The following is a 13,031-nucleotide window of genomic DNA, read 5'->3' as shown; positions in this document are numbered from 1 at the left end:
TAGGGCCTCAAGGTGCTCCTTAACTGTACTTTTAGGAAAACAGTAGTATATCCTGTGCTAACTCTTTTTTGTTATTATTGTTGTTGTTTAAGGCAGGCAGGGTCTTACTACAACCGGTTATGAGCAATTGTTCTTAACTGCTGAGCTAGTTTGTACCTTACTTGAAGGAAACACATTTTGTAAAAATCAAGATTTTTACCTAGTACTCTGGGAGGCAGAGGCAGGCGGCTCTTTGTGAGTTCAAGCCCAGCCTAGTCTACAAAGTAAGTCCAGGACAGCCAGGGCTACACAGAGAAATCCTGTCTTGAAAAACATAAAAAAGAAAAAAAGAAAGAAAAGAAAACGAAATGGAACGAAACAACATAAAAAATGCTCCAGTCAATAAGAGAGAGATGAAGACGCGTACTTGGGTACTTGGGGAGAGACTGGAGACTGAGCTCCAAGCACTGCCTCCTTCTCACAGAGGACAGGTATCCCTGAGGGCCAGCATTTTTGTAACAGGGACCAGCAACAAAACCCAATTAAAATAACAAATTATCTTCAGCATTCCGAATCAGTCACTTGCTTATTACAAGACTGGGGAACACATGTGGTGAGATGAAAAAGACCCCCAATAGCTAGTTGAATGTGTTACCAGCTTGGCAATGGCTTCAGAAATCACGTCCTTCAGTTTGACGTGATGCAGCCTGTAGTACTTGGTGAGCTCTGCAGCGATGCTGGATTTTCCCACAGCAGGAGGACCAAGAATGCAGATCTTGATTGGCTAAGTGAGAGCAGAGAATATTATCTCTTAGCACTCTGGAGCTAGAAGGGGTGTTACTTTAGGACTGTGTTCTCAAGGTCTCTGGACCTAGTAGTCTGACTTCCGACTTTCTGCCTCCACTCGAGGCAGTTGGCACGTGCGTGAATGCTCGGCCCACAGTGGATGACACTCTTAGGAGGTGTGGCCTTGTTGGAGGAAGTGTGTCACTGTGGAGGCGGGTTTTGAGGTCTCCTATGTTCAAGCTAGGTCTAGTGTGGTCCAGTCTCCTGCTGCCTGAGGATGAAGATGTAGAGCTCTCAGCTCCTTTTACAGCACCATGTCTGTCTGCGTGCTGCCATGCTTCCCCCCAGGATGATAATGGACTAAACCTCTGAAACTGCTGGGCACGGGTGGCACAGTCCTTTAATCCCAGCACTCACACTCGGGAGGCAGCAGGCCAACCTGGTCTACAAAGTGAGTCCATGATAACCAGGGCTCTGTGACACAGAGGAACCCTGCCTTGAAAAAAAAAAAACAAAAAACCATGAGCCAGGTGTGGTGGCGCATTCCTTTAATCCCAGCACTTAGGAGGCAGAGGCAGGTAGATCTCTGTGAGTTCTAGGCCAGCCTGGTCTACAAAGAGAGTTCCAGGACATTCAGGGCTACACAGAGAAACCTTGTCTTGAAAAATCAAAAAGAAAAAGAAAACCCATATAATTTCACCCGGAACTTTGCAGTTTCGTGGAGGGATAAGCGTCAAAGTTGGAGTAGATCTGAGTGCGGTGATGGGCAGTGGTGGGGGCGGGACGAGGGCAATGCTGGGCCCCTGTTGTAGTTTCTAGCATGAAGTGGTGTGCCTTTCGTTTGTATACCAAGAGTGAATCCTGCCTCCTGGGGCAGGCTGGCTTCATCCTGGACTAAAGCCAGAATAATGATCTACTCCTTTCTTTAGACTGACCAGTTTCATGTTATCAATGTTCACTTTTAATTGTCTTAAGCTTGGCCCATAAGGTTTCCGTTTGGTTGGTTGGTTGGTTGGTTTTAGTTTTTTGAGACAGGGTCTCTGTGTAGCCTTGGTTGTCCTAGACTCACTTTGTAGACCAGGCTGGCCTCGGACTCACAGCGATCCGCCTGCCTCTGCTTCCCGAGTGCTGGGATTAAAAAGGTGTGTGCCACTTGTCCGGAAGTTTAAAAATGGAAACACCCAAAGCGTAAAACATGTAAGCGACAGTAGTTACCAATAATCCTCGGCTTTGCTTGTACTCTTTGAGGATGCTGTTGATGTTCTCCACAAACCCCGCTTGGGCAACCCAGCGGATGTTGAAATTCTCCTTCACAAACAGCGCCTCCATCCTCAGGTTCACTAGCAGGTGGTCCAGATGCTCTTGCTGGGGGGCGGGGAATGGAGGTTTGTCTTGTTTATCACTGGCAAAAGTGGCTAAGGAAAGCCAGCATCCATACACTGAACAGGAAGTCAATCAATCCAGCACTAAGCGTCTACACAGCACCTGTTACTTATTCCTGCCTGCACTGCTGTCCTGAAGGTGGGACCCCGGGGCCTCACCTGCACTCTTTCCCAATGGGCTACAGAGAAGTCTTCCAATCTGCTCTCTGGAGCAGGCAGCTTTTGTTTTTCTTTTGGTTGGACAACCAGGGCAAGAGTAAGGAGACACCAGAAGTCCAAAACTAAGATTCTCTTCTAGCTCTTTCCCCCTTCCTTTCCACTCATTTATTTCTCCTTTCTATTCTAAGACTGGAACACGTAGCCTAGGCTAACCTCAAAGTCACTAGGTCGCTGAGGATAACTATCGACTCTTCTGTGTCAGGTCTCCACAGCTCAGCGCTGCCCTCAGCCTCCCTAGACCTTCATTCTGTTGTGTGCTGCTGGGTAACGGCCAAGGCTCACACGTGCTAGGCAAGCACTCCACTGAGTTAGCTCCCTAGCCTTTTGTTCTGCTTTTTAGTTTGATAAAGGGTTTCACTTAGTTGCCCAGGCTAGCACTGAGCTCATTTTGTAGCGCAGGCTAGCCATGGACTCAGCCTCCCTAGTAGCTAGAGTTACAGGTGTGTGTCTATCAAGCTGGCTCTAGCCCTTTAAAATATTTTATCAGTTAATATATATTTTGTCTTTATTTTGTTTGTTTGTTTGAGACAGGGTCTCACGTAGCCCAGGCTAGCCTTGAACTAATGATATGCCTTTGAACTTCTGACCCTTCTGTCTCTACCTTAAGTATGGGGTTACAGGCCTTCACTGACACACCAGCTAGCATCTACCTTTTTGAATAATGCAGCCTCATGGTTAGTCCCCCAAAATAAGTATAGAGGGAAATATTATCTCTAAGCCACACCCCCACCCACTCCATTCTGCTCCTTCAATATTATTTAGGGAAACAGTTTTTGGAAAAAAAATGTTCCCCTTATACTGACCGACAAGTCCTTTATCAGGAATGCATTTTCCTTGGGTACTCTCTGGATTTTTCCAGGGCCGGTGTTTTTGCTGATGCACTGTTAGGAAGAAACCAAGGCATTATTTGGTTTGCTTACAGTGTTTGACAAGACTTCTCAGGTGAATGTGAACATAACCCAGCACATGCACTAAGAGACATTTCAGAACAGTACACAGATCGCACACTCACATGCTCTGAAAATACCAGGAAGCAGAGATGAGCAAGCCTTAGTCTCGGTCCTCAGGGACATCAGTGTCCTGTGGGATGTTTGCAGCTCAGCCAAGGGAGTCTATGCAATTGTCAAACATGTGTGATGGGAGCCCATCATTTTAGACTGAGCTCTTGCACTGAGCACCAACAGACCAGACCAAAACAAAGTGGAGTCACTAAAGCTAAAGGTCACATAAGCAAGTGAAATGTACGGATGTTTTGCACATTCCTCCAAGGGACAGATCCTGCAGCAGATGGTTTTTTGTTTTGTTTTGTTTTGTTTTCCTGAAAACTGGAAATTCCTTTTGCTTTAGTCCATAAAGGGGGAAAAAAGAGGCAACCAGGAGAGATCTGACACTACCCAGATAGCTGTGTGTGTGTGTGTGTGTGTGTGTGTGTGTGTGTGTGTGTAAACACCTTCAAATCCTACTATTCTGCCATTGCTTAGTGGGAGCTCTCATTGCCCTAAATCATGAATTAAAAATAAAAGCCAGTTAGTTATAGCAACAATTTTATCTTTAGGTAGTCTGAATGGTGTTTGTTTATTTGTTTTGTTTTTTCTTTTTTGTGTTTGAGACAGGGTTTCTCTGTGTAGCCTTGGCTTTCCTGGACTCGCTTCATAGAGCAGGCTGGCCTCGAACTCACAGAGCTCCGCCTGCCTCTGCCTCCAACCCCCCTGAGTGCTGGGCTGTCTGAATGTTTGTCCTTGCCTCTTCCCCACTCACATGTTGAAATCCTTGCCCTCAAGGTGATGGTGTGAGAGGCTGGAGCCTGGGAGAGGCTGCCGGATTATGATGGTGGGTCCTCTTGCAAAGGAAGAAGACAGTGTCCTCAGAAAATAATCGGGGGGTGGGGGGAGGATGGCGGTCCCTGTCTCTTTCTCCTCTGTTAGGTACAGGCAGGGATGTGCAGTCTGGGGCCTTCAGCAGACACCAGATCCACCAAAAATTTACCTTAAACTCTGTAGCCTCCAGAAGCACAAGCAACAAAGTGCCCTGTTTCCTGCTCTGCCTGAGTTTGTACATTTTTGTTACAGTAACCCACACAGGCTAAGGCACATGGAGGAGACACAGCTCTGGGCGGGGTAAATGCAGTTGCCACCAGGCCTGACAACCTGAGTCCATTCCCTGGGATCCATGTGGTGGAAGAAGAAAACCAGTTCCCCAAGGCTGTCCTCTGACATCTATGTGTGCAATGTGGCATGCAAGTGTATGACGTCATTGGGCTTTAGAGAGGGGTTAGAGACTCCTGATCTGAGAGGAACATGAGAAGGGGACAGATAGGAAGTCTGCAGAGGAGGGTTCTGGGACTAAATCTTTCCTTTTTTTCTGCCCCCCCCCCCCGAAACAAGGTTTCTCTGTGTAGCCCTGGCTGTCCTGGACTCACTTTGTAGCCTAGGTGAACTCACAGAGATCTGCCCGGCTCTGCCTCCCAAGTGCTGGGACTAGAGGCCTTTGAGACTAAATTTTAAAGGTGAATGTCCAGGAGGCCACGGTGCTCTATCTGAAGCTGCTTGACCCTTGTCTAGAGAGCCTGTGTGTTCAGGGAGCCTGTCTCTATCAGTCCTGCAGGCCAAGTGTCACAGAGTCCCCACGTCATTTGTCATGACCCAACCCAATGGTGGCCATTCTGGCTTTCTTACATGCACATACTGGACAAAGGTTATTTGGATAGCAATTTCCCAACACTTAGGCTGCAGTTACAGATAGTCAGTTTGACATGTAAGGGCATTTTTATTTTACGGCTTCCCAAGCTCTGTTAGCACAGGAAGTCAGTAACTATCATTTAGGGGGTACTCAAGTTAGCCCATCAGTATGAAGACACAGACCACTGTACCTTGACAAAGTCTTCCAGGGTGTGGACAGACTCATCCACAGCCACCAGGTAGTGAATCTTTGGCACGTGGTCTATGACATTCTGGATCACTCTATAGGACCAATAAGCACAGTAACCAGACAGGAAGACAACGAGATAAATGGACCTCAACCCCACAAACCACGCAGGCGCTTGGCACTTTGATACGTGGCCTCTGTTAATGTCCACCAAGACCAAGGCAAGACTATTATCTGCAGTCTACAGACAAGGGAGCATTGGAGCATTAAGACAGAAGAACTCCTGAGAAAGAGAACCAGGTCTAAAGACAGATATGTTTGAACCTATTTTCTTTCTTGCATATTTTTCCATTTCTTTTTTTTTTTTTTTTCCCGAGACAGGTTTCTCTGTGTATCCTTGACTGTCCTGGACTCACTCTGTAGACCAGGCTGGCCTCAAACTCACAGCGATCCGCCTACCTCAAGTGCTGGGACTAAAGGTGTTGGCCACCACTGCTTGGCTTTTGTTTTTGTTTTTTTGAGACAGGGTTTCTCTGTGTAACTTTGACTGTCCTGGACTCTCTTTGTAGACCAGGCTGGCCTGGAACTCACAGCGATCCACCTGCCTCTGCCTCCTGGGTGCTGGGATTACAGGCAGAACCACCGCACCCAGCTGGGCTCTAGCATTTATATGTCCTCTGAAAAGTCCCCAGGATTCCAAACTTCACACACTCGCAGACACTATCTGCAGCAGGCAAAGCCACGCTCCTGCCAGAGCACAAGGCAAATCACAGTCAGCTGCTTCCTGCCCCCACACCTGGGATTAAAACATTCCCATAACACTTCTGTGCTGTTTAAAGAATTCTCACTACACAACCTCAGGCAGAGGACCTGACCCCAGCTTCCTCACATCAGGAAGGTTTGTCCACCCAGTGGCTCATGTGAGTCTCACAACTGTGCTTGGGGTCAGTGATTTGCAAAGCGAGACACAGATTCAGGATGTGGTGTTTGTCTGAAAGAAGTAGTGCAGAGGTGACCTGAGTCAGTGACCAACAGCAAGGCCTCATGACATCCCTGTCTGACAGCTGCTGTGACTACCCATCTTTTATTTATTTTTTTTCTTTTTATTCTTTTTTGAGACAGGGTTTCTCTGTGTAGCCTTGGCTGTCCTGGACTCGCTTTGTAGACCAGGCTGGCCTCCAACTCACAGACATAGCCTGCCTTGCCTCCCAAGTGCTGGGATTAAAGACGTGGGCCACCATGCCCAGCAGACCATCCCATATTATAGTGAGAGACATTATGGTGAGGGGCAAAGCAGGATTTTGAGCAGATCTATGGATTTCTAGCAACAACACAGATTAGAAATCTACTGTGGTGGCAGGTCAGTTCTACCTTCATCTTAGCTTCCTTTTCTGTAAAATGAAATAAAAATGTGTACATCTACATGTTTATTTAGCCCACAGTAGAGTGCACATCTAGTCCACGCCTGGTCCTGGGTCCTACCCCCTGCACTGGGTATGAAAAAAGAAGCAATAATAATAATAATAATAATAATAATAATAATAATAATAATAATAATAATAATAATAATAATAAAAAATGTCCATTTCACATCTATTTCATATTAACATCTCAGAGGATTTTAGCTTTTAGCTCTCCTTTCTCTGCTAAATAATTCAGAGTCTTCAAAGAAATCTGCAGGAAGAAAAAAAAAAACTGGAAAGGGGCCAAAGTCCTTTCATAATTTAAAAAAAAAAAAAAAAAAAGGCAAAATTCAACCTGTTTGTAAGTAAGCTAGTAAGGAATGGTGTGACTGGTGAGCAGGCTTCCCCTCTCCCCTCCATTTCCTTCCTCAGTGCAGCTGCTGAGATCCACAGCTTGTCTTCCCTGGGGTATTTTTCTTTTGCAAATGAAATTACCCTCCAGCTTCAAAAAGGACTCACGTGGAGTATTTGGTTTTAAGAATGTAGCCAGGTGAGGTGGTGCATGCCTGTAATCCCGTCCCTCAGGGAGGCAGAGGCCAGCCTGGTCTACAAAGTGAGTCCAGGATAGCCAGAGTGATACTGAGAAACTCAGAGAAACTATCTGGGTGGGGGTGGGGGGGGGCAGGTGAGAAAAACTGAAAAACAAAACTGTGATAACATAATTAAGAAGGCACATTCAATCACTTCTTTCCTTAAGTTAATGTTGGCTTTGGCAAATCTAGGCATTTTTTTTTTCAAGGAATAAGAGAGGATATTGCTGATAGCAGGCTACCAAGAAGAGGCTTGATACTCTATGAGCATATACAGGAGGAGGAAGTCCCCCTCAGTCACAGTCATAGGAGAGGGGAATAAGGGGAAAATCGGAGGGGGGGGGGAGGAATGGGAGGATACAAGGGATGGGATAACAATTGAGATGTAATATGAATAAATTAATAAAGTATATTTTTTAAAAAAGAGAGGATATTGCTGTCTAGCCCAGTTTAGCCCAGAACTGGTCTTGATATCTTCCTCCTTTAATGCCTTTAATCCCAGCACTCGGGAGGCAGAGGCAGGTGGATTGCTGTGAGTTCAAGGCCAGCCTGGTCTACACTGCCAAGACTAGTCAAGGCTACACAGAGAAACTCTGTCTCAAAAAAACCAAAAAGCAAAACAAAACAACAACAGCAACAAACAGAGCCCCTCTCTTAAAAAGGGGAAAAATCTGGGGCTTGGAACCAGCCCCTTGGAGACCAGCCCTCAGGGCAGAGTCAAGCCCCAGCTGTGGGACTACAAGGCTAGTACTCCAACAACAGAGAAGCAGCTACCCACCCTGTCACTAGAGTCAGGATCTGCCTGGGCTGGGTTGAGAGGCTTGGGGAGTGTGGAAAATTCAGGCCAAGTGTGAGACAGGAAAAGCCTCCTCCGTTTGATGAGCCTGTGGGCCTGTTCCCCCAGGGTGGAGAGCACCTTGTGGGGCCGGTTGCTGTTGGACTGTTGCACACCTAGAGTCAAAGTTTCTGCAGGCTCTTTGGAGAAGAACAAGCTCTGGACACTGACATCCTCCTGTCTACTAGGCAATCCTCCTGTAAGGGAAGGTTCTGTTGAGCTTGGTGGATCTCTAGCCTTCTCTAGGCCTCAAACAAAGGCTCAAACATCTGCTCACCAGAGAAAAGACTCAGTGATATTCCTGTCACCTGTTTAGTGTGGGGACAGTGTGCTGATTGAATATACTGATTTATGATGCTTTGCTCTGAGGCTATAGAAGTCCTGTGACCGCTTCCCTTGCCTGGCCCTTCCCTTAGGGGAACTGGAATCTGTGTTCACAGGCCATGGCCTTAGGATAAACGAGTTTCTTTCTTTTCTTTTTGAGGGGGGTGGTTTTTTGAGACAGAGTCGCTCTGTGTTAGCGGTGGCTGTCCTGGGCTCAGTTTGTAGACCAGGCTGGCCTCGAACTCACAGCAATCCACCTGCCTCTGCCTCCCGAGTGCTGGGATTAAAGGTGTGCGCCACCACGCCCAGCATAAACAAGTTTCTTATTTCCTTCTAGGATTCCTATAAGATTTGAATTCTGCACACTGGGGAAGTTAAGGTGGGAGTTTGAGCTACACAGGAAGACCCTGTCACAAAGTGAGTGGAGGTGAAACTTCCTGCTTACAGATCATTGGCTTCTGGAACTTTGGATGTGGGTGTGACATTGACATCCATCTTATCTGAGACAAAGGGCAGAAGAAATGGGTTGCTCAGAATGTGCAACCCAAACCCTTTCTTTCCCAGAGCTGTTTTTCTCTAAGAGATGGAGCTACACTTCTGATTAGAAGTGAGGATACTGGGCTGGGCGTGGTGGCGCACGCCTTCAATCTCGGCACTCGAGAGGCAGAGACAGGAGGATCACTGTGAGTTCGGGGCCAGCGTGGTCTACAAAGCCAGTCCAGGACAGCCAAGGCAACACAGAGAAACCCTGTAGTAGTAAAAAAAAAAGTGTGGATACAGATGCATACAGAGGGAAAATGGCAGTACTAAGTGCCTTCTACATAGCGCTATGAAGAACGAATACACCAATATGGGCAAGGAGCTCAGCACTGTGACTTTGTGGGTTAATCACACATGTTAGTCACCTAGGACAGTCACACTTCCGGGAGACCTCTTACCCTGCTAGATCAAAAACGTGAATGGCTGGAATGACATTGGCTCCATCTCCGAAAACCGGTAGTGCAGGCATCTCACCCAGCCAAGCCATCTGAAGGAGAGACAAGCAGATGGGGTTTGCCTTGGCCTGTATTCCTTCTCCCTTGCAGCCTACATCTGGGTCAGTCCACCACGCCTGGCTTCTGGTTGTCCCTCTTGGATCCTCTTCCCTCCTTACTCGCATCCTTACCAGTCCCATAAAAAAAATCTAGTTGTAAACTATTAGATCTTACTTAATGATCTGCAATATGTGGCAACAGGAAACTTTATTTTCCCAGACGGCTCTTCACCTTGTAGAGTCTTTTCACACTTGACACTGCCAACACTGTCATTTCTCCCCACCCCTCCTAGGTCTCCCTCCCATTTCCCTGTATCCTCCAAATCCTGGGAAATCTGAAGACCTCATTCAGATTCAGAGACTCAGGCAGAAGTCTGAGTTCGAGGCCAGCCTGGTCTACAGAGTGAGTTCCAGGACGGCCAGGGCTTCACGGAGAAACCCTGTCTTGCGGGGAGAAGGGAGAATACACATAGTAGACTGACAAGATGGCTTAGCAGATGACTGCTTGGCACACAGGGACTCCACAAGGCTGTCCTCTGTCCCCTATACTGGAGCTGAGGCATGTTCAGGTCTTAGCACACACATTATATGCACATGTAGAGTAAATCAAATAAACTAAACGGCAAGGAATCCACACAGTCTTGGGGTTTTTGTTTTTGTTTTTTTCTCTCTGAGACCAGGTTTCTCTGTGTAGCCTTGCCTGTCCTGGACTCATCTTGTAGATCAGGCTGGCCTCCAACTCACAGTGATGCCCCTGCCTCTGCCTCCCAGCTGCTGGTACGCCCCAGCACATCTGGCTTAGTCTTAGGTCTTGAAGGAGGATGAAGGCAGGGATGTGGGGTGGGGAACCTGTTACTTTGTAAGCTAACTTGAAAGTGAAATTCAATTAAGAATTAAGAAAAAAAGAAGTGACTTAGTCTTTGAAAAGCCAGACCTTAAAAAAGGCGTGTAAGATGCCTCCTTCCGCTCCATACTGAAGTCCTGTAGCGACTACATAAGTTGCAAACTTTTTGGGCTAAAATGGATAAAACAAAAGAGAGAATTGATAAAGCCTTAGTCATTTTCACCTAGACTTAGTAACTAAAATGGACACTGTTGCCGGTTGTTAGTCTTCTGGGCTCCTTAGGCACTCCTTAGGACAGAGACAGAATCCCTCGTGGGGGGGAAAACAACTACTCCATATAAATAAAACATGTTTCCAGCCAGGCATGGTGGCACAAGCTTTTAATCCCAGCCCTTGAGAGGCAGAGGCAGGCGGATCTCTGTGCGTTCAAAGCCAGCTTGGTCTACCAAGTGAAGTCCAGGACAGCCAGGGCTGTTACACAGAGAAACTCTATCTCAAAAAAAAAAAAAAAAAAAAAAAAAAAAAAAAAAAAAAAAAAAAAAAAAGAAAGAAAGAAAAAGAAAAGAAAGAAAGAAATGTTTCAGGCACCATTGAAATTTAGTGGGAAGGAATAACTGAGTTAAGTCAGAGTAGTTACTTGTGAAAACATTTCTGATCTGTATGCTGGCACTGAGGACAAACATCTTAGGCAGGGGTGTGGGGAGGGTGACAGTTGAGAAATGCTTTGCTCACTTGTCCTGCCTTGGAGTCAAGGAAGAAATTGTTCCAGTTACATTTGACACTGTTCAGGGCTGGGAAGGCAGCTCCATGAGTAAGTGTGTGTCCGCCGGGGCTGGAGAGATGGCTCAGGGGTTAAGACCACTGACTGCTCTTCCAAAGGTCCTGAGTTCAAATCCCAGCAATCACATGGTGGCTCACATCCATCTATAATGAGATCTGGTGCCCTCTTCTGGCCTGCAGGTATACATGCAGGCAGAGCACTGTGTACTGAATTTAAAAAAAAAAAAAAAAAAAAAAAAAAGTTTGTGTTCCCCAAGCATGAGGTCCAGAGTTGGGATTCCCAGAACCCACTCAGTGCTAGATGGCCATTGTGGCCTTAATGATACCTTCCTCTGAAGGTGGAGACAGGATCCATCCTTGCATCGCCTGGATAGTGAGACTAGCTTAGAAAGTTACTGAGGTTGAACAAAGATGTATTCATGTACAATTAGCTGCGCACACGCCTTTAATCACAGCACTCCAGCAGAGGCAGGCAGATCTGAGTTTGAGGCCAGCCAGGTCTACAGAATAAATTCTAAGACATTCCAGGCTACACACAGAAACCCTGCCTCATAAGGAAAAACAAACAAATTGGCTGGGTAAAGATCAGTAATAAAAGCCGGGCGGGGTAGCACACACCTGTAATCCCAGGCAGAGGCAGGTGGGTCTCTGTGAGTTCTAGGCCAGCTTGGACTACAAAGTGAGTCCAGGACAGCCAAAGCTACATAGAGAAAACCTGTCTCAAAAAACCAAGAAAACAAAACAAAACAAAACAAAACAAAACAAAAAAAAAGAACACCCCCCCCCAAAAAAAAAACAACCAAACAAAAACCAGTAATAAAAGCACTTCCTTAGTACATGTGAGGCTCTGGGTGTGAGGCTAAGCACCAGGGAGGAGGAAAGGAGAGAGGAAGAAAGAAGAGGGAGGGAGGGGGAGAGGGAAGGAGAGAAAGAGAAAGAGAGAGAGAGAGAAGGTGTAGTGGCTTGAATGAAAATAGTCCCCATAGGCTCATAAGGAGTGGCACAATTTCAAAGGACTAGGACTTGTGGCCTTGTGGGAGTATGTGTAGGAACCAGGCCCGACTGGGCTGCCTGCCTGTCTTGTTGTTTCATGTCCTGTTTCTAGCAGCTTCCATGTCTGTGTTTATCTTGGTTAGCTAGTCATGTTTACTGCTCTGAGAACGCACCCCTCCCTTCCTCGAGACTTTTCCTCCTGTGTGCAATCACCTCCTGAGGGATTTCACCTGGGAGGAGGATTTCTGTTTTGCTGCCTATAAGAAGGCTCTTCGGAACTCTGGAGGGGAAAAGGAGAATAATAAACCGCTGCAGCAGCTGCTGCTCTGTTAGTACGAAGGACCTGCTGTGTTAGTGCGTGTGCATGAGTTAAATCCGCAGTCCCTCTCCCTCAACTAGGTACCATGGTGGCACGGGCACCACAGGTGTGGACTTTGTGGAGAAAGTGTGGCCCTGGGGGTGGGCTTTGAGGTTTCAGAAGCCCATGTAAGGGCCAATGTCACAACATCCTGTTCCTTCCTGCTGCCTGTGGACCGGGATGTAGAACCCTCAGCTGCCTCTCCAACACCATGCCTGCCTGTGTGCCGCCATGCTTCCTGCCATGATGATAATGGCTAAACCTCTGAACTGTGAGCCAGCCCCAGTGGTGTCTCTTCACAGCAATAGAACATTGACTAAGACAGATATTTATAGACTAAAGGATAGATTTTTTTTTTCTTTAAGTAGGCCTGGTGGCACATGCATGTAATCTAAGGATTGAAAAAGTTAAGGCAAATTCAAGATAATTGGTCTACCTAGCAAAACTTTGTCTTAAAAAATTATTTGGGGCCATGCACAGTGGCAAACACTTTTTATTTTAGTAATCTGTAGGCACAGGAAGACAGAGTTCTCAGTTCAAGGCCAGCTGGGATTATATATTGGGTTCTAGGACAGCAGGGCTTCCGAGTGAGACACTGTTTCACATAGAAAAACAAAAAATAGATTTTATTTTTATGTGC

At 46.6% G+C, this 13,031-nt stretch overlaps 1 protein-coding gene across 1 annotated transcript in view; it reads right to left on the bottom strand.

Annotated features, from left to right (window-relative positions):
• Ak7 (adenylate kinase 7) overlaps nucleotides 1–13,031 on the bottom strand; it is a 61,615-nt gene that overhangs the window by 30,821 nt on the left and 17,763 nt on the right. The window contains exons 6-11 of the mRNA XM_051151998.1: nucleotides 10,351–10,431; nucleotides 9,322–9,410; nucleotides 5,236–5,326; nucleotides 3,170–3,247; nucleotides 1,981–2,130; nucleotides 635–763 (exon numbers count right to left, since the gene is read on the bottom strand). Coding sequence (XP_051007955.1) covers nucleotides 635–763; nucleotides 1,981–2,130; nucleotides 3,170–3,247; nucleotides 5,236–5,326; nucleotides 9,322–9,410; nucleotides 10,351–10,431 — 618 coding nt within the window. The remainder of the gene's footprint in view (nucleotides 1–634; nucleotides 764–1,980; nucleotides 2,131–3,169; nucleotides 3,248–5,235; nucleotides 5,327–9,321; nucleotides 9,411–10,350; nucleotides 10,432–13,031) is intronic.

The sequence above is a fragment of the Acomys russatus genome, chromosome 1 (assembly GCF_903995435.1).
Source record: "Acomys russatus chromosome 1, mAcoRus1.1, whole genome shotgun sequence".
Lineage (NCBI taxonomy): Eukaryota > Metazoa > Chordata > Mammalia > Rodentia > Muridae > Acomys > Acomys russatus.
This window is presented reverse-complemented; position numbering and strand designations above follow the sequence as displayed.